A 21,127-nucleotide genomic window follows, 5' to 3' on the forward strand; every position below is an offset into this window, starting at 1 on the left:
AAGCGTATATTTAAATTGATTTTGATCTACTACAAAATCTAATTTAGATTATTTTGCGTGTGCACTTACCCAAAGGAGAGCAGTCCCTTTTCCACCTTGAAGCACTCGGACTTGGCCCAGTTGCCATATTGAATCTCCTCCAATCCCAAAGCAGCCAAGGCATCCCGTTCTCGTGGAATGTATTCATCGTGGCCCTTCTTTTCCCGAGTACGGTCGCGCTTCTCCTTTCGTCGTCGAGAGCGGAGACCTAGTTGGTATACATGATTAAAATAGGATTCATAAGAATTATCAGTGTTTTACCCTTACCTATTCCTCCCTCTTCATCGCTGTTCTCATTGGAAGAATCCTCGGAATTGAGCTCCATCACGTCCTCGTGACCATAGCGTTTGATTTGAGTGCGTCTTCTCGGTTCGGACAAAACCAAATCCTCGGTTTCATCTCGCTCACAGGCATCGGGATCAATGTCAACCTTCTTGGCCCACTTGGTCCAGAAATCGGGATCATCGATGGTAATATCCGATCGGTTGCCGGAGGCAGCAAATGAAGCCTTCGAAAAGGTCGAACCCTTCTCGGATTCCATGGTGATGACTTGAGTGCGGCGCTTAAGGATTGAATCGATGTCCTCTTCGCAGAACTTGTCACCAGCATTGTCGTCATCCATGACAGCGCCGTAGGCTCCCTTTTTTAGAAGATCTTCGATCTCCTTCTTAGACAGCTGCTTGTTGTTGCCATCCTTAGAGCCTTGGGTGTTCATCGACTGCAAGACGGCCTTGTCCAATCCAAGTTTCATCGAAGCCTTGTCAAACATTTCACGCTCGTAGGTATTTCTGCAGAGCAATCGGTAGATCTTAACCATTTTCCTTTGACCAATACGATGGCATCGAGCCTGAGCCTGCAAATCGTTCTGTGGATTCCAGTCCGAATCGTAAATAATGACAGTATCGGCCGCTGTTAAGTTAATGCCCAATCCTCCTGCCTTAGTACAGAGTAAGAATACAAAACGGTCAGATCCTGGTTTGGAGTAACGATCGATGGCTTCCTGACGGAGATTGCCACGAATGCGTCCATCAATTCGCTCAAAGGGATACTTTCTGTACACCAGATAGTCCTCTAAGATATCCAAACAACGCACCATCTGACTAAATATAAGCACGCGATGGCCATTTGCTTTCAGTTTGGGTAGCAATTTATCAATCAAAACCATTTTACCAGCGGATAGAATTAGATTCTTGTAATAAGACTCTGGGTCCTCGCCATGCTGGGACTTGAAATCATATTGGATTTGTTCTTCCGCTCCATTTAAGAGATAAGGGTGTATGCAGCACTTTCTCAACTCCATCATGGTGTTCATTAGGTTGGGAATATTAGCAGATGTAGTTCCCTTTTTCAGGAAACTAAAGTTCTGTTCTAGTATACCTCGGTAGTATTTCTTTTGTATGTTAGTGAGCTCCACTTCGATAATGGTTTCCTCCTTGGGCGCCAAGCTCTTTTCCACGTCGTCCTTTAGACGACGCAGCATCATAGGTTTTAGGAGAGCTTGCAGCTTATTCACCTCTTCCTCAGTGCGAAGACTTCCAAACTCGGACATGAACTCTTCCTGTGAGGAGAACTGCGAGGGTTCCAGGAAATTTAGCAGCGAGAACAACTCGCTGATGTTGTTCTGCAGGGGAGTTCCGGAGAGCAAGACCCTATGTTCCAAGTTCAGCTGTCGCAGTCCCTCGAGGAGCTTGCAGTTCCTATTTTTGAGCCGATGAGCTTCATCGATTACACAAAGGCGCCAGTTGAATGCCTTTAGGTCCATGTAATCCGTCACAATCATCTCGAAAGTGGTGATCAAAACGTTAAACTTGATGGGCTCCTTCAAGACCTTTCCACTTTCTGTCTTATAGTAGTATTCATAGTCCTGTATCATTTGTTTGCTGGTCACAGAACCATGATAAACCACAACGTTCATATCAGTCCAGCCCTCGAATTCTCGCTGCCAGTTGGGAATGGTGGAGAGAGGAGCTATGACCAAGAAGGGTCCTCTGATTCCGTACTCATAAACAGAGTGCACAAAGGTCAAACTCTGAATTGTTTTTCCCAAACCCATTTCATCGGCCAGGATGCAGTTGTGAGTATTGTACCAGGAAAACTTTAACCAATTGAGACCCTCTAGCTGATAGGGTCTAAGGCTATTTCCGCCCTTGTAGATCGGAGTCTTCTCCAGTTTTTTCCACAGTTCTGGATGCGGACGCTTTTTGGACTTCCATTCGCACCTCAGAGGAATTTTGTTAAAGCGCAGGTATTGCTCGATCTTGTCGTTATCTACATCTTCTTCCAGCTCCCAGGTGCAATCCTCATAGGGAAGTGACTTCCACTTGACCAGGTAGTGCTTGGTGGTCTCCCCACTGGTTTCATCCGTGTGAACGGACATGTCCAGCACCCGGTCAACTTCGGTAAAGTCCTGATTGAAGGGCTCGTCTTCGATGTTCTCGAATATATTCAATTGCTGGGATTGCTTTTGCTGAAAGCGACGAATCTTAGCAGCCACTCGACGATCACCCTTCAGAAGTTCCTCTTCGGTTCTCCACTCGCAATGAAGGTAACTGAAATTGCGATACTTCACAAAGTACTCTTCCACATCGATAAAGACGGGTTCGGGTTTGTTTTCCTTGTCAGCTTCGTTTTCGTCGCCACTATCCTTTTTGGTGGATTCTTCTCCCTCCTTGCCAGGCTCCTTTTCGCCTTCACTTTCTAAACATTCTTTAACTTTTTCTGTAGTAGCCTCCTCGGGTTTGGCTTCGTCAGTAGATTTTTCCTCAGATTCTTCTTTGGATTTTGGTGACTTATCTTCACCTTCCTTCTCGTCTACGTCCATTTTCTCCGCGGCAATCTCGGTTTCCTTGGCCTCCTCTGCCGTGTCTACGTTAGAGGACTTGTCTTCCTCAGTGATTTCAGCACTATCATCAGTCTTTACTGTTTCTGATTGCTCTTCTGGTTTAGCTTCATTATCTGATTTTTCAGCTACATCGTCTACGTCCATTTTTTCCACATCTTTATTGTCCTTGTCAGATTTCTTAGTATCTACAGGTTCCAACTCCTCTTTGCCCTCCACTTCCATTTCGGAGGACTCCGATTTCTTTCCCTCTACATCGGTTGAATCTTCTTTGGGCTCTCCCCCGTCACTCTCCGTTTTGGGTTTTTCATCCTCATCGCATTTTTCTGCTGAAGCTTCTTCAGATCCCGATTTCTCTTCCTCCTTTTTGGGTTCGGGCGCTTTCTCCTTGGGTTTTTCGGGGATGAGTTCACGTTTTCCCATTCGCATGGCCAACACTAATTGAACGACCATGCTGTCTTCATCGCCAGTGTTTATGTACACGTAATTGGGCTTAGAAGACATGGCCGCGTTTGCGGCATCGCTGGAGATTTGTCGCTCCTTTTCTACTGCCGCCGCCGCCGCTGCTGCTGAAGTACTCGAACTGGCTTCCAATTGGCTGCTCTCGTCCATGGGTAGATTAGACTTCTCTTCACCCACCTCCTGGCCAGCCTCTCCTTCGGCACCAGATTGCGGTTCTGTTTTTTCCACATCACTGCCTGCATTGGAATTAGCCGCATTTGCGGATGATTTCTTATCCTTCTTTACAGGAGACGCTACCAACAAAGAGTTTTCGTCATCGGAGAACCTCAGCATTACATCATCGATGTACTTCTTCCTTTGTGTGTTCCTTGAAGATCTTCGCTTGTTGGAATCCAGCTCAGAGTCTGGGGGAGGTGATGGTGGCGGAGTTCTGTCCATGGTGTCATCTTCGCCATCGGATTCGGGCACAATTCGTCCCCTGTTTCTACGCTTTTTAAGTGCCTTGGCGGAGAGAGAGCCACGGTTTTTGCGCGCACTACCACCCTCCTCAGAGTTCGCATTGCGACGACTTCTAGCAGTGGATCGTTTGCGATCTCTTCTGCTCGGAGTGGAGGCAGGATCTCCTGCCGAATCTGGAACAGAGTCCACAGTTTCATCGCCGGCCTCCGCGTCCTTGTCGTCTTCATTGGCGCCCCGTGGAATTTTTGAGACGGGAATGTCATCGTAGTCTGGAGACTCTCCGTCCACGCCTGTTCCTCCTGAAGTGGTTTCTGCTTCGCCATCGGCAGATCCCGCTTTGGGCACCAACGGTTTGTTGTCTTCCACTTCGCTGCCCTCGCCCGTTTGCTCGGTACCATCCTCTCCGTACTGTTTCCTGCGCTTAGCAACACTGGCTCGTTTTTTACCCGCTGCTGGTGTCTCGGTAGAATTCGGATCATTGGGATCCTTAGGTTTCTTGGCCTTCGGAGTCCTATCTCGAGGAGGTTTATTCGGATCCTTGGGTGTCCTGGGCTTGCGTGGTTTCTTCTTTTTGCCACTGCCATCTGTGGAGGTATCCAGTTCATTGGCTGAGTGCACGTCTTGCGAAAGATCGCCCATGCCTTCGCTGTACTCCAGCATTCCGACCACGCTGGTATCTCCCGCACCCTGAGTCACGCAGTCCTCAGAGACGGGAAGCTGTGTCGTTGGGATACTTGGAATGGCGTTGGCTGCTCCAGTAACCACATTGCCGCTGATATCCATTAGATCCTGCTGCTGACCCACCTGACCTTTTTCGCCCTTCTTCGCGCGGGGTTTCCGTGGTTTGTTGGCTCCCTTTCCCCGGCCTCTTCCCGTCGTGCTAGATACTTGTGGGCTCTCTACCATTTGCTGGTTGAGCAAGGGATTTCCTGGTGGTCCATACATTGGGGGAACGTTCTGGAAGAGCAAGCACTGAGGGCCGCCAGCACACTGATCGTTTATTTCGTGTTGCGTCAGAAGATTTAATCGCTCCTGCATTCTCATTAACTTATCCTGGTGCTGGAGCTCATGACCTGGAGGCATGCAATACAGTTCCTGGATCTGCTGCTGCAGTGCAGCAATCTCTTGTTGATGCAGCATCGGGTAAGGTGGATACATGCCAGGTGCTCCGCCGTACGGTGGCATCATTGGTGGAATATGACCCTGTCCTTGAGCCTGGGCATCGTATCCGGGGGCCAATGGGTGCAAGGGGATTCCCATAGCGGGCACCTGTTGAGGCGGTTGTCCAACTAGGGTGGTGGGATCTACAGGGGGTACCACTCCAGTTGCAGGTTGAGATTTATCCTCTCCCATTTCCTCTACGATTTTGGGTTCCTCTAGCAAAGAGCTAGATAAATCCCCTAGAGATTGACCTAGTTGAGTTTGTTCCATCTCTTCGGAGGGCTTATCTTGCAGATCCTCCTGAACTGCCGGCAATTCGGTGCTTAGACTTACTTCTTGAGTTTTGGGAACGCTGTTCTCATCCTGTGGCAACTCAGTTTCATTGCCTGAAGCTCCAGACACACCTCCGAGTCCCTCGCCTTCGCTCTGATTCTTCTCAAACTCTGCATTTGAGGACTGAGAATTACTATCCAAAAGTGCAGCTGCAGCAGAAGCAGCATTTGAGGCAACGGCAGCCACTGCTGCAGATGTGGAGGACATAGAGTTGTTATCAAAAAGGCCAACATCCACTCCAACATGCTGGGCAGATTCCGAATTTCCTCCATGCGAATTCGTGTTGTCCATGAGCAACTGTTGCTGGTTGTTGCTGCTGCTGTTAATGCTGCTCTGCGAGTTGCTGTCGTGCACCGAAGTGGGCTGGTTGTTGACAATGCTGTTGGTGCTACTATTGCTGCTGCTGTTGTTACTGTCATTAGCAGCCACTGCCAAAGTGGAGGAATCATTCGAGTTGGCTGTTTCGTTGAGAATGCTGCTTAGGTGATGTGACGGCGTCGAAGGTTGTTGCTGCGTTTGCTGCTGTGTCTGAGGCAACTGTTGTTGCTGGGTTTGTGGTACTTGCTGGGCTGGCTGCTGTGACTGATGTGACTGCTGTTGCTGCATTTGCGCGGGTATTGGCGAACTCACGTGAGCGGGCGACATTGTCTGTTGGGGCGCAGGTGGCTGATTGTCTCCTAGTATGTTAGCAAAAGGATCGAACTGCTGCTGCGACTGATTGTAGCTGGGTAGATGTTGCTGGTGGTGCGGTGACTGTTGCTGCTGCTGCTGGTGTATGGGTGACTGATGTTGCATTTGCTGGTGGTGCGGAGATGTTAGAGTCGCTTGCGGTGGCTGCTGCTGTGGTTGTTGCTGTTGTGCCGTTTGCTGTTGCTGCTGCGTCGGTTGTGCTGTCTCCATGGTAGGCTGTATTAAATGGTGCATGCTCGGCAGACTTTGCTGGTGCAACGGCGAGGACATGGCAGCCAGTTGGGGTTGCTGCTGTTGGCTTTGAGTGCTTCCTGTTGCCCCACTGCTGTTACCTCCCCCAACAATATCGTTGATCGAGTGCTGCAATTGATCGTTGAGCGATTGCTGTTGGTGTTGCTGCTGCTGTTGTTGCTGCTGCTGCTGGGGGCTGGCCACCACTGGCGGTTGTTGTGCAGCCACTGGTGGCACAACCTGTTGCTGCGGGGTTTGGGGTTGCTGTTGCTGCCCCATCGCACCATACATGCTTAGTTGTTGCTGGTGATGTTGTTGCTGAGCCTGCAACATGGCCGCCTGCTGCTGCTGCGGTGGTGCCTGTTGCTGCTGTTGCACTTGCTGTTGGGCCTGCTGCTGCTGCAGGGCCGCCAAGTGCTGAGCTCCATGAGCCGCGCCCCATTGCTGGTGGTGTTGCTGCTGCTGTTGCTGCGGCGATGCGGGCATCCTGGGACCCACGGCACTTCTGTAGGCCGAAGGATAATCCATGGGCGGGAGCCCGAGAGCTTGCGACGGCATCACCATTTGTTCAAGGGCCTGTAACGTGTTTACGGGTGCAGCAACTGGCGCTGGAACCTTCGCTCCCGCTCCCCCTGCTCCACTTGTGGGCGGCTGGGGTCGCGGCGATGGCAGACCCACCATGCCTTGAATGCTGTGCTGGCTGGGCTGATTGTTCACCACCTGTTGTGGCTGCTGTGCCTGCGTTTGCTGCTGCTGTTGTTGAGGGGGTGGTGGTTTCGCCGGTGACACGCCCACTGGTCGCGGAGACATCTGTGGATGCGGCGACATCGTCGGCGGACGTGGCGACATTTGTGGCGAAAGCTGAGGGAAGGGAGCGCGGTACTGGGGCGAGGAATTTAGCTGGGCGGCCGCCTGTTGATGTTTGCTGCTGGACATGTAAGGCGGTGCTGCCTGCTGCTGTTGCTGCTGGGCCTGTTGCTGCTGCTGTTGCTGTTGTTGCTGCTGCTGGTGGTGGCTTCCGTAGCTGGGAGGCATTCCCATGTGCGGTGGCGGTAATCCAGCGCCCGGCAACTGTTGCTGCTGCATCAGCGAGACGTGAGGTTGCTGCTGCTGCGCCTGTTGTTGCTGCTGCGATTGGAGCTGTTGCTGCTGGTGGGCGCCCAATTGCTGCGCAGCCTGCTGCTGCTGCGCTGTCAAGTGGTGGCCCGGTGGCGCTGCTCCCGGCACATGTTGCCCATAAGCTGAAGCCTGATCCAGTCCTGTGTGACCGTAGCCCACGTGCTGGGGCGCTCCTCTGCTCGGTTGATGTTGCATGGGACTGCCGTACGGACTGTGAGCATAAGCTTGGGGCGTGGGAGGTTGTCCCGCCTGGACAGCGGGTGCCCCCACCCCCGGATACAACGGATGCTGGCCAGGAGCTTGCGGATAATGCTGCGGCAGTCGAGCCTGCTGCTGACTCTGCTGCTGCTGCTGTTGCTGCTGCTGCGCCTGCTGTTGCACCTGCTGTGCTTGCTGCTGCACCTGCTGCTGTTGGGGAGTGGGCGGTTGCTGCTGCTGTTGCTGCTGGGGCGCCAGCGATCCGTATCCCGCCATCATGCTCTGTTGCGCGCTGTACGTCGCAAGCTTCTGCTGGTCCTGTTGTCCGTAGGCGGGCATGTGTTGGCGGTATGCGCTGGCGTTGCTCTGGCGCTGCTGCTGCGCCGGTGGAGCTGCTTGCGGATGACCGTAGGCCCCCAGCCCGGCTCCGGGATACGCTGCTGCCTGGCCCGGAACCGAGGGCGCCGCTCCCCAACCGCTTAGATCACCCATCCCGGCACCCACTCCAACGCCGAGCCCAACGCCCATGGCCGCCTGGTGATCGGCGGCCCCCAGCCCGTAGAGATTCTCCGCCGTTGGCTGGTACGATGGGTATTGGGGCTGTTGCTGTAGGGGATGTGGGGGGCGGTGGCGTGGCGGATAGCCACCGGGCGGTCCCATTGCCCGAGGATTCGCCGCGGCGGCGGCTGCTGCTGCGGCTGCCGCATCGTAACGGTAATAGGGATCTCTGTGGAAAAAAAAAATGGATACAATTTAGAATTTTTGAATAATATAGTTCTAGCGATATTCATATACTTTTGTAAAGAATTCAATTTATTGGAATTTAAAAATAATTCATTTATTGAATTGCAAATGCAATTGGAACTATTTTTAGTTTTGATGTTTTTTTTATCTGATTTACTTATGGATGTTTTAGATCTATTAATTGGAAACCTTTCCCATAACAAGAGTCGTTTTCCCCCCTGATGGCTTATTTTCCGACAATCTCAAACAAACTCACCCTTGATGATTTCCGTGAAACATATTTTGTGCATTTCCATCCATCAGATTTTTTAAACGCAGCGCACACAGAAATGTCCGTTACGCGTCGAAGGACGCGACGCCGCTGCGTTTTAGATTTGGACGTCTATTGGCTTAATTTTGATGCTGCTTTCTACGCGTGGCCGTTTTCAAAATGTCGAAAGCCCAAAAGGTAGCCGAGGACTGAGGCCTGAGAACCAGACGGTTGCGGAGAAGTTGCAATTCTCTGGGGAGCGGATATCCTTTCCCCACTGCTCACTTTACCCCGGGGATCTGGTCTCTAGTCTCTGGTATCTCTCTATCCACCTTCGCCTTATCGATTATGATTATATATTGGTTGGTTGCGGGTTCTAACTACTAAACTTAATTACAACTGGTGTGCAATTTAACGTCTTGTTGTTGCTTTTATATGGAAAAAGTCATTTGTGTCTCGAGTTTCGCGCACTTCATGGCCGACCTTTGACATATTCGCAGTGAAACACATTCGCTCACAGCTGTAAGAAATATTTCGGAAAGATTTCGAATTGGTAATGGATTAGTATCGATCAAATTAGTTTAAAAGGTTTCGCGTAAAACAACAATTTATAGGCGGAGAGCGGTGCATTATTTTTCAGTTTTGAGCGTATTTTAAGCGAAAGATTGCATTTGAGTTTGAGTAATGTATTCTGGATCTGTAAAGAGAAGACAAAAAATATGAATTAGTATAAATATCATGTTGTTTGTATTTTATAAAATCTACATTTTTGGAAAATAATATAATCTAGATGTAGATTTATTGATGTTAAATAAAGAAATATACTCTTACAATTTATCACACGTTTTGTTGCTGTTGCACTAACTTTTAAGGGGAAAAGCTATACGCTTATGAATTTCATAGAATGGCACATATAACGTACAGTTTCACCCCCCAAAATGTTGAGCAATATTGTCAGATGGTACAAGTAGTATTTGGATTTGACTCAGTAAAATGGTTGAAAAGCAGTAAAAGTGTAAACTAAATGAATGATTCACTTCTGCCGCAAAGGGGGTTGGATACAACGAAAATTGCTTTGGATTTCTTTGGTTTGTTTTGGGCTTTTACGGCGAGAGTGGGAGGTGTGTGGGTGTGGGTTTTGGGAAAATCTTCTGCGGCAACAGTGAGAAAAACAATGGCAACTCTATCGATTTTTCGCATTGTCTCTGGGGCTGCTTATAGCCGAAAATCTAAAGTAGCAGTGGAAAATCCGCAGAGAGCGAAGAAAAAAATGCGGGTGGGTTGACTGACTGGTAGTTATTGTTGGAAGCTGCGAGAGTCCAAAGATATGCAAATGGGGCGGGGAAAGACGAGTGGCTGGTGGGGTGGCAAGGTGTGGTGTCTGTTTTATGTGTGTGCAAATGGAAAGTGCAGATATAGAGACAAAACTACAGGCAGTACATAGAGACATGCACTTACACACACTGACAGCAGACAGTCAGCCGAAATTCGGTGCTCAGTGTACTGTTATAAATACGTGTGCAAAAAGGTGAGGGAGGAGGGGGCGGGGGCTACAGCGCAGTCAGTCAACACATTCACACACTCGCGCACACACTTACTATATGGCACATCATCAGCGAAACTTATGTGGAGTGGCTGACATGGGCTAAGCGGCGAGCTTAGCACCGCTCCACCCCTTCAGCCACCCACCAGCCCACCTACCCACTCCCCATCCACCCCCCCAGCACCCCCGTCGTGGGTTTGCCGTGAGTTGTTCGCGCTCATTGGACAATCATTTAGCCAGTCGTCGTGGCCTCTACACCGTGAGAAATAACTAAGAAACTTCGTATTGATAAGATGAAATATTAAAAAAAAATTTATGAGTTATTATCAGACAACATTCCAACTCCTATTTTGGTTTTGAAAAATGTAAGCTAAGGTTTAATCGGTAGTGGTCAAGAGAGAGACTAAAACAATAACAAGAATTTTTCGCAGTGTGCATTCGTTGTTGTTGCCCTCCGGCTGCTTTGACTTTGCCGTAATCAATTACATTTCGCTTTTGCAATTTCAGCTATTTATTTATTTAGTTTCAGCTCTTGCCATTATTATTAGGCGAGCGGTATGTACACACACTGGTAATGGTAATGGTGATGGTGATGGTAATGGTGAGCGGCGAGACTTTACTTTGTATATCTGGCGGATGGATATCTATCAGTATCAGTGAGTGGAGAGTGTGTATGTCGCATTTTTTCCTTCTTTCGCTTTAGTTTTTACTTCTTGCCCGCTTCTTCTCAATTTTGGCGTGGCTATTACACAAACAAATCAGGCAGAGTAATTGCAAAAACAATAAACTAAAAGCAATAGTAATATGCACATGTATGTATCTATGTAGTGCGGTGGCTTGGTGTTTTGTTTGTGTGTTTGGGTAAGCAAAGCAGACATCTGAAAAATTGTGAAATTATACTTTACTTATTGCCTCTCTCCGTCGCTTTCTGCGCTTATGTCCGTGTCCATGTCTATGTCTGTCTATGTCGCTTTGTGTCTCTGCGCACAACTGTACGTTTGTTTTAAATAAGCGAAAAATCGATTAAAGGTGATAATAGACAAGCAAATTTCAGTGTGTCCAACGACAAAGACGCGAGCCACATTTTTGTGACCCGACGACGACGACACCACCAACAATCCGATCCGACAACCCAGCAAACCCAACAGCCCAGCACCACCACCATCAGAATGGCGGATTAGCCTTAGCTTTCGGCCGGGTCTGTTTCTGTTTCTGCTTCTCCTTTCCCATGCTCCATCGTTTTATGAGCCATGAAAATCGCTCTCAAAAGAGTTCACTCAAGTCACAGTTTTCTCACCGTAAAAAAGTGTTACCCGTCGATTGTCTTCCTTGTGAAAATGTGCAAAATACTAGCAATGTTTCTATCATTTTGGAATAGAAATAGAAACAGTATAGGAAGCGGATAGCAATTCTGCAGTTTAAATAAAGTTGATAACTTGGATTGTATAATACTTTACAGATAGTAAAAGGAAAGAGAAATTCAGTTTTCCAACTTAATATTTAATATTTTTGGTTGCCCTCTTCTATTATTTTTTACATAGCTGTACAAACTGGATTAAATTAACCTGAATGAATACGCCCCAAGCTTACGATAAAACGTTTTGCAATAGCAACAACAAAAGCCCAAAAACCAAACACAAAAACGAGAAAAGGGTTCATTCACCTTTCGTCTTGGGCAAATGAATTTAGTTAGCTCACAATTTTTGACAGTTGTTTTGTGCTCTTGCTTCGCATTTAGGTCCGACTTTGTGTGCTCTTTTATCTCAAACTTTTCAAATGTAACGAATATCTGACCCACAATGGTTAAAGGGGCGGTTTAGGAGAGGTAAGGCCAGCGTGCACATAAAAAAAATATTTGCAAATGCCACTTTAGTCTGTCCCACACAACAAACATTTTGGAAGTCTATTGCACACTTTAAATAAACAATCATTTAACTCAAACCAATTACACATCTAAATTTTCTTTTTATTCCTAATACAAGTCCTATTAAATGTAACATAAGGATAAAGTAAACTAATTTAATTGGGCTTCACCCACAAATTACAAAACAAAGGCTATACACAAACAAACATTTCAAGGCAAAAAGCCAAATCACTTTGTATACTTATTCTTTATGGGTACATAGTTTCCCAGAATTTAATATATGACATTTCTAAAAAGCTGTTTTCTTATCACGAACATAAAAACTGGTATATGAATCATTCAACTCGTTAAGTATGGCAATAAAGATTCCTTAAAATTTGTTGTTTTTGGAATAGGAATAAATGTGAAATGGGATTTTGTGTTCCCAATAGATTTCGGTGGAAACTTAGGAACCTTCAAGGTTGCGGCAAATCCAATATTCTAGAGTAACATTATTTTTTGCAGTGCCTGGCTCAGAGGTGTTTGTAGAGTGTCGTCACATAATGGAAACACTGAGAACTCCGCACACACACAGCGGGTGCTGGGATGATGCATATACATGTACACATGTACGTACGAATGAATCTGGCTTTAATAACAATCAAGTCAAGTGGCTGGGTCCGCGCTAACAGTAACTAAAAAGTACAGTTGGTTTGTGTAAGAAAAGCCACATTCAACGGCGGCAGCCAAGTCCGTCACTCAGCGCGGTCCAAAAAGAGGCAAAGAGCGGCTGAGGCGGAAAGCAGGAGGGGAGGGGGAGGAGGAGGTGGCAGGGGCATAAGCAGAGCAGAGACAGATGGGCGCAGCAGCAAAACGCGCACTCACACACACACAAACAGCCGAGATGTACGTACATAAAAATGGTAATAAAATAGGTAAAGTAACAGCGGCAGCTGTAGCAAAAGAAGAAGCACAAGAGCAGAAAGCCACACACAGTTTTCGGAAAAGCCAAAGAGCTCTGCTGAGAGCCGTCAGCCAAAACTCACTCTCCAGCGCCTGAGAGACACGCAACAACAACAAGAAACCAACCAACAACCCACAAAAGTTCGCTGGGCAAAATTACAAACACGTCGCAGCCTTTTGAATGTGTAACGGTACATTTATGGCAGGCCCAATTGGCATTAGAGATGAGTGGAGTGCGATAGTGGCCCCATCAATGCGATGGAATTCCTCGCACTGTCATCAACACCAAACAGTTTCCCTATAACCAAATGTCGAGCCACTGAATTTGACTTTATCTACTGTGTGTACTCACAAGTTGAGAATCACTAGTTTGTTTATTTACTTTTGTAGTACACATTAAAAAATTGTTATTTCTCCGACTCTAAAAAGGAAAAGTTACAAATAAAAATCATTGTAATTTAATGTGTACAAAGCAGATCGTTTAAATGTGCACTTGTATGGAACTGTGGAACTAAGACTTCATTTGTTTGGCTAAATTCAAAATTATAATTTTTAAAGCCTAACAAAATACAAATATAAAGCATACGATAATTAATTAAAATGAGATTGCGCAATTTGAAGTCGTTATAAATGGGAAATAAAATGATATTTTGACAAAATAGTACGGGGGCAGATAAAAATGAGGGAGAAACTGTGTTAAATGTCAATTTTTATCAGTACCTACACTAAAACCATTCGATTACTATAATCACCTATTGTTCGAAAGATTCAGCTAACCACTGACAAATTTTAGAAACCTGCCTTTTATACATTTAATTTAATTGTGTAAAATTAAGTCAATCACTCTACCTGATCAGTATCTACTTCCGTGAGAAACAACTCTTGCGATATCTTTGAAGCCTAATCGGTGGATGCGTTGTCGTGCAACGCGGCACAATGACGTTGGGAATAGTATTGCCAAAGTGACGGAGGCCACAAAACAGGGAAGTGGAATATCCTAGTTGTAGGCCTGTGACGAAGACGAAACTGACGCCATGTTTCCCGCTAGAATTACCAAAATTATGCGAAAACAAGGCGGCCAGGGGAAGCCGAGCGCACACAGACGCAGGACACAAGTCCTGACCCGATTATCGAGTTAAGCTGTTGTATAAAATTTGCACCTGGACCTAAACCGGATCGAATGGATATAGAGGTGCCCATTGTCAATCCAGCAACAATAAAACAGAGAGCGGCCCCGAACCGAGAGAGAGCGGCTCTCCTCTCTCGCGACGTGCCGGCTGAAAACGAGCGAGCGGCTAAAGACACGACAAAGCGAGACGAGAGAAAAAAAAAACAGCCCAACAAGTGAAACGAGCAAAAATGTTGCCCACACAGAGTAGGGAAAAAACAACAAAAAAGGCGAAAGCAAAGCATAGCGTGTGCTAAAGAGCAAGCCAAAAGCAAACCGAGTATATCACGTGCTGCGCCAGCAGAAGGGGAGGGGGTGGGCGGTGGAGAGGGGGCGTGTGCCGGCCTTTGGCGGCAGCGCTGCCAGCGTCGCAGCCGACTGAGAAAAGCATGAAAGACGGGCGGAAAGGAAAAGCGACTGAGAGACAAAGCGACAGGGCGACTGTTTCGTATAGAAAGAGAGTGGGCAGCGGAGGCGGCGATGAGCCAGTCAAAACAAAAAGTGCGAATAAAGTAAGGGGGGGCAGGGTAGGCAGCAGAAAATAAATTTATAAAGGTTTAACGTATGAACAGCAAGCCCAAATCAGATAGTTATACAAAATAAAAAGGATTTCAACTTTGCGATCAGTGATACAATTGAAGGGGGTTGTTCTAGAAAGAGAAGATAAGCTGTTCGAGAAGTGCTAATAAAAATACCTCAAAAAATTGACTCTCATTGATAATATCGATAGCAACACAAGTTCCTAATACCGTTAGAAATGAATATAAATAAGATAGTTTGCTTGAGTTTTTGAGTCGGGCAAAGAAGTTGAGTTTTGCAGTTGTTGTTGGGTGGTCATCAGAAGTGAGAGATTGAAAGATTGCGAGGCAGGAGAAAATCCGCGAAACAAAGCAAAGCAAAGCGAAGAAAAGAAAAGGCGGCGAATGGCGGCGACAACATTACGGCGACAAGTACAAAACACGTATTATGCATGTGTGTCGGTGTGTTTGTGAGTTGGAGATTCGCATGATTCGTGCAAATTCGCCGCATAGTTGTTGCTGCTATTTTATTCGCATTCGCATATCGTGGTGCCTTTTGTTTGTACATGTGTATCTGTATCTGTATCTGCATCTGTGTGGGTCTGCTGGCCCGGGTGTGTTGTGTTTGTGAGTTGGGGTCGTCGTCGTTCATATGTTTGCCTTGTTGTTGCTGCCTGGTGTTGTTTGGTCGGTTTTGATTCGGTTTTTTGGGATGGATGATATTATATGGTCGCTGGTCTGTCGCTGCCACCGCTGCTGCCCGATTTTCCATCCATCGTTTGGTTCTCTCGCCCGTCATCAACTCTTCTTCTTGCGCTAGTGGCTCTTTTTGATTGGATACAGTGGTACCTCGATAGCTTGATTACTGTGTTTTAAATTATTGCTAGACATTGTTTCTCTTGCTAGCATATCCAAACCGATTATCAAAAATAAATTGTTAAAATCAACTCTCTGCCACCTGTATGTTTTATAAATGTTTTTAAGATGTTAAAAACAACTTGATTGAAACCTATCTTTGTATTTTGTTAAGACTATATATGAACTCTTGCTTTGGATTTTCCACCAAGTTCAAGGTGAGCAGGCTCCACTGTGGTTGCCTCCGTTTTCTGCCCCCTGTTGTTGTTCTTCTCATTTGCACGTCACGTAAGTTATTTTTTCTTTCTTTTTATTACTTAAATTTTTTCGCCGCAGCCCCAGCGAAAACAAGAACAACTGTAAGCAATGAGTGGAACTGCCCACTCGCCTCAACTTTACTTTAGCTTTATTCGCATATTAACGAGTGGGGGAGGGAGAGAGATGGCAAGAGGGGCGGGGCGAAGAGGAAAAAAAACAGGCGTGTGACGTTTTTTCGCTGCTTTTTCTTCTTCTTCACCGAAAAGAGTTGATTGAATTTATTTCGCTGGCGTTTGTGTGTTTGCGACTTTTTCGCTCAATTCGTTTGTATGTCTGTGTCTGCGTGTCTCGCTGAGTGTACGTGTGTATCTGTTTTCGGTTAAAGATACATAATTATTTCTAAAAAGCATTTTCTGCCTGGCCATTGTTGTAAATCGCTCGCAATTTCACGATTCGCTGTGGCGCTCAGTACTTATAATTATAATCGACTTGCAAATAGTATTACTCACCGTTTTTCATTTTTTGTGCTGCTAATCCATTTGACTTTATCTTGTTTATTATCGCAGGTTCTCACAGTTTACAGTTCATTTGTACGGTTTAAGTTCACGTTCCCCGCTCTCTCTTTAGTTTTTTCTCGTTTTTTGTTTTTGTGCTTTTAGGTTTGGTTTTCGGTCACGCAATCATTTCGGACGCAAGTTATCGATAGTTAAGCGCAGCGGAATGACAGATGACGACGAATGAAGGGGCAACAAGAACCACAACAACAATGCTAATTCAAGTGTAGATACACATGCGAAATAATAATTGTAGCACAATTGCCGCTGCAAGAAGAAGCAATGGCGAAAACTACAAAAGCGCAACGATTGCAATTGCAATTGCGAGGCTGTTGCTTCTTCTTCTCGCGCTCCGCTCCTCTCTCGCTCACACACACTCACTCACACTAACGCACGGTAATTACAATTAAACGTAGTTTTTGTTCACAGCCGAAAAGAAACAAAGAAATCGATAGATATTGCTGGAAGTCAGGGAAAATCTCTGCGTCTTGTTAATTGCACAAGTGAAAAAAGAAAAAGGCCGCAGATGGAATGAAAAAAAGGAAAAATTGTTACAGCCGCCGAGTGGAAGAAGAAGAGGCGCACAACAGACGACGCGACGCGTCGAGAGCGGCGACAAGCGCATGAATTTTACGCTCTCTCATCAATTGCGCGTCGTAGCGCTGTGTGTGCGAGAGCAGGAGCGGAGAAAGGAGAGGGAGTGGGAGCAGGAGAAGGAGGAGAGGCAGAGTGGCCCGGCTAGAAAAACGTGTGTCCAAGCACTGGCGACTGCGACTGTGTGTGCGTGCGAGTGAGTGAGAGGCGAGCGAGTGGAGTGAGGAAGAGGGAGGCAGACAGATGAGTTGACACAGCGGCCGAAGCAGAGCAAAAAGCAATCAAAGAGGAGCAAGAAGAAGAGCCGTAAATGGGGATACCGTTGCATATGTGCACTGTATCTATGTGAGTGCTACACAGGCCATCAATATCGAAATATTGATGGGGCCAGTAGCTACAGTGCAGCCTAGACAAGATGTCACAGCAAACAAAAAGGGGGAACGTTTAGCTTTATAACACTGTTTTTAAACTTTAAAGAACACTTTTTAAGATTATTATAAAACTAAAAAGAACTTACATTTTACAAATGTTTCCCTCTACTTGGATTCTTAACAAGTTTAAATTTAAATCGAAACAAAGTCCCACCTGGATTTCTCACATTTCTAATATTAATGTTCATAGGAAAACTCGTAGATAAGTAAACGCTTGAACTAAACATGGCAATTAATTTAGTACATGCTTTGCACTTCGATTTCTCCCATCGCAATAATAACAAACTGTGAAGGGAGCAGCGAGAACGTCGACTGCGACGTCGGCAGAGCAACTGTAGCAGTGGCCATTATGGCAGATGGACAAAGGCGGGGGTGGTGGTGAGGGGGAGGGGATAACGCAGATTGTCTCCTGCACAGGTGCAAAATGTGCGGCGCTGCATCTCCCGAATAATGTTGGCAACACTGCAGCACCAATACATACACAAAATTTATGCTACGCGCGATACGCGAAAAAAAAAACGAAGAACACTTAAAATATTTTTTGGGAGCCAAAAGCGGGGGTAAAGAAAATGGCGAGCAGAAGCAGGAGAAAAGAAATCAAAAGAGCAGGCGATAATCAACGTGATGATTACAATCAAACAAACTTCATGATGAAGCCGAAAACACAAACGAGCATCGCACACACACACACACATAGTTGAGGTCCATTTTTAATTGTATTAGACGGTGGCCGCTCACACTTTTGCATTTGATTTTCGATGTTCTTCGCCAATTTCGCCATTAATTAATCGCACATACACACACACTGGCCACATAGAAAAATGCACTTGGAACTGCCGAGGAAAAGCAATTGAAATTGGACATTGGCTGCTGCCTTTCAGCTTTTCTTCTTCGTCTCGCGAAATACATTTCTTTTGCTTTGCCGTTTTTCTTTTCTTTTCGTCTCGTCGCTTGTCTTCCCTGCTCTTTTCGCTCTCTCCTGCTCTCCGCTCTCTTCTTCTTTGCACATTTTTTTCCTTTCAAGTGTCTCGGATCCGAGCGCTTTTCAAATGCAATTTTCGCTTAAAATACGCCCAATTCCGACCGTATTCGGTGCTTTTTCAGTTGCCGGCAACCGGGCCAGCGTTTTTCCGCAACATTCCGCAATTTACTTGCACTCTTAGTTACCGTTTAACGCAAAATTCTAGCAGCAAATTTCAAGACAACGCGACACATCAAAGACCTCCATTTTGTTTTGTTGTGGATGTGAGAAATGTACGAAAATATCGTGATATCTGATATATCGCTGTTATCGCTACTTGTCACGTAAAACGTAACAGAAAACGTAGGTGTTAGCAATCGTAAGAGCAACGTAAGTGTCGTAAGGAGGGAGATGGCACCAACGTAAGTATCATTAAAAGAGGGAAACAAAAAATCCCTTGCCTCAATTAGGTACAGTTGCGGCAACAAAAATAGCACCAAAGTGTGGGCAATTTTTATTTGTGTACAAAATGGTCATTTTTTGCAATATTTTTCTTCTGTGTGTAAGGGTAAGTAGGTTTACATATCGTTTAACTAAAGTAAAAATGGTTGTGGGCGTAATGCGAATGGTTTTTAAAACTTCGATAGATTTATGAAAAAAGTAGCATAATTATGCGGCAACAAAAATAGCACTATTAACGGTTTTTGGGTATAAAACTTCATTTGCTCAGATTTGTTGGCTGTTTTTCGTTTTGTTGTATTAAGAATAAGTACTACTAAGTGAATTGGTAAAATAATGCATAAAATAGTGTTCCCAATGGGTCATTTAGCGCGCTGTAATGATACAGATAGAAGGACATTTAAAAAGCTAATTTATAAAGGCAATGCAAAAGATAAGTTAAGTTGAATCGTTGAATTCTTTAAAATAATGATTAGTAGTTACCTAAAACAAGAACACAAAAGAATAGCACGCAGTACGAAAGCCGCAATGACCCCATAACTGTTAAAAAGTCATTTGCATGAATGCAAGTAGGTCCCGTTTTAGGCGCCTATCAAGTCGCTTTTTTTTTTTTAATATTTGTAAGTACATAAAAAGTTGGATATAATGTACATAAAAATCAATTATGCGCTTGACGTCCAAAAAAAAAATCTCCCTAGACTGCAGAGCATGGGTGAATTTGAAGGGCGAGTTTTAAATAAGGCCCACAATAAAAGGAACACTCTTATATGGTCTGGCGGCTGAAAATTGCTCATGTTTAGATGAAAAAGACTTTAAATTCACATCAGGTAACCTACATATCCAAAATTGAGTCCCCATTTCACATTTGCAAAGAATAATAATGGTGAAGCAAGTATAATGGTATGGGCATATTCTCGTACTATAATGTTGGTACCATATCATAATGTAAACCCATACAGGATCAACATGTTCACCTTGATAGCTCAGAAATTGTGATGCAATTTTATTCGTAATACAAAACTAATTTATTTCCGAAGCTTTACCACGGTTATAACCCAAAAAAAATCAGTCAGAAAGTCGTACAAAGTTTTAAAACCCTTAAGCTAAATGGTATAATGGGGACCTTACAAGCCCCAGAACTAAAACACATCGAAAATCTTTGCAGAAATGTTAAAAACTATGTTTTTAATGCAAAACCGAAGAAAAAAAACTGCCCTCGAGCTATTTTGAAAGAGCCAGACAACAATTTTGCCAAGGGAAGATTCTGGTGTCTAGTGACGTCAAGGTCGGTCGTTGTTGTTGTTGTTGTTGCAGCCCAAGCTTTAGAACAATATTTTTTTACCTTAAGGTGTATGAAATCATACATTTCAATCAAAAAAAATTTTCAAATCGCGTTATTTTTAAGTTTTTTACGTTTTTTATTTAAGTGGTGCTATTTTTGTTGCCGCATAACTTTGCTACTTTTTTGATAAATGTATCGAAATTTTAAAAACCATCCGTATTGTGGGCGTAACCACTTTTATTTTAGTTAATAGATATGTAACCCTACTTACCCTTACAAACAGAATAAAAATATTGCAAAAAATTACCATTCTGTAGCACAAAGAAGAATTGCCTACACACTGGTGCTATTTTTGTTGCCGCAGCTGTATGTGAAAAATATTCGAAAATATCGACATAGTTTTGTATCGCTATTATCGCACTTTTTGCGCCGCTGTCACAAAACGTAAGTGTTAGTATATAATATGTCAATATGTTTTGAAAAAAATATTTATATCGTGATATTTTTCACTATATATATTAAATATCGTTATTTTATTATAATATATTATATAAGGACGCCCGCTAAAAGAAGGCTGGAGGAGCCATTACAAGCCTTTGCCACGACGCCGGGCGACAACCAGGTTCCCAATCCGGCTCCGGCTGAATTATTTTTTCGTGTTGCGTACTTTCATATTTTAGCAAATATAGTTATAACAATAAAAAAAGACCGCATTTTTATGTTCATTAAAATAGCAGTAATAAAAGAAAAACATGATAAAATTCAATACAGCTTATAAATAACTTAATCCTATAATAAATAATTCATGCCATTGTAAACTATATTGGCAGGACATTTTAAGGGACACTGAACCGGTTTGCCATCCTTTCTAAGCTCAAAGGTTTTTTTCCTTTCTCCCTGAAGAAACCCAAAAACAGACGACATCTAATGTTGCTTTTGCTTGTTTTTTGTCTCTCAGATCCGTAAATGTTATTTTAAACGTTCTAGCGATCTACTAAAAAATGACTATGCTAATGAACCGTTATACAGTTTAATGAACACAGCTGGAAACAAGCTCATATGGACACAAACCAGTATAACGTATTTGTAGGTTTAGACTGGACTCAAACCTTACGTGCCTCAAACGGCGTAACGAAACTCGTTTGAATTTAATGAAACATTACAATCTAAGCA

At 44.9% G+C, this 21,127-nt stretch overlaps 2 protein-coding genes across 10 annotated transcripts in view; one reads left to right on the forward strand and one right to left on the reverse strand.

Moving 5' to 3' along the window:
- kis (chromodomain helicase DNA binding protein kismet) overlaps positions 1-18,566 on the reverse strand; it is a 43,705-nt gene extending 25,139 nt beyond the window's left edge. For 8 of the 9 annotated variants that reach the window (XM_017077558.4, XM_017077572.4, XM_017077543.4 and 5 more), the window contains exons 1-4: positions 18,420-18,563; positions 8,532-9,045; positions 307-8,258; positions 70-247 (exon numbers count right to left, since the gene is read on the reverse strand). In XM_017077558.4, the coding sequence (XP_016933047.2) occupies positions 70-247; positions 307-8,258; positions 8,532-8,575 (8,174 nt within the window). In that variant the 5' untranslated portion in view covers positions 8,576-9,045; positions 18,420-18,563. Of the gene's footprint in view, positions 1-69; positions 248-306; positions 8,259-8,531; positions 9,046-18,419 lie in introns of all 9 variants that reach the window. The other variant, XM_070999556.1, reaches the window with a different exon arrangement.
- On the forward strand, positions 10,643-17,333 carry LOC108018616 (uncharacterized). Its single transcript, XM_070995962.1, has 3 exons — positions 10,643-10,724; positions 16,770-16,883; positions 16,925-17,333. The coding sequence occupies exons 1-3, from the start codon at positions 10,643-10,645 to the stop codon at positions 17,023-17,025; spliced, it is 297 nt and encodes a 98-aa protein (XP_070852063.1). The 3' UTR covers positions 17,026-17,333.
- Positions 18,567-21,127: the final 2,561 nt, after the last annotated feature.

Source organism: Drosophila suzukii, chromosome 2L, assembly GCF_043229965.1.
Source record: "Drosophila suzukii chromosome 2L, CBGP_Dsuzu_IsoJpt1.0, whole genome shotgun sequence".
NCBI classification, from domain to species: Eukaryota; Metazoa; Arthropoda; class Insecta; order Diptera; family Drosophilidae; genus Drosophila; species Drosophila suzukii.

Coding starts and splice junctions, on each gene's coding strand:
- LOC108018616 (XM_070995962.1), top strand. CDS start 10,643: ATGGTAATGGTGATGGTGATGGTAATGGTGAGCGGCGAGACTTTACTT. Junction 10,725..16,769: donor ATGGATATCTATCAGTATCA/GTGAGTGGAGAG, acceptor AATGAAAAAAAG/GAAAAATTGTTACAGCCGCC. Junction 16,884..16,924: donor TCTCTCATCAATTGCGCGTC/GTAGCGCTGTGT, acceptor GAGAAAGGAGAG/GGAGTGGGAGCAGGAGAAGG.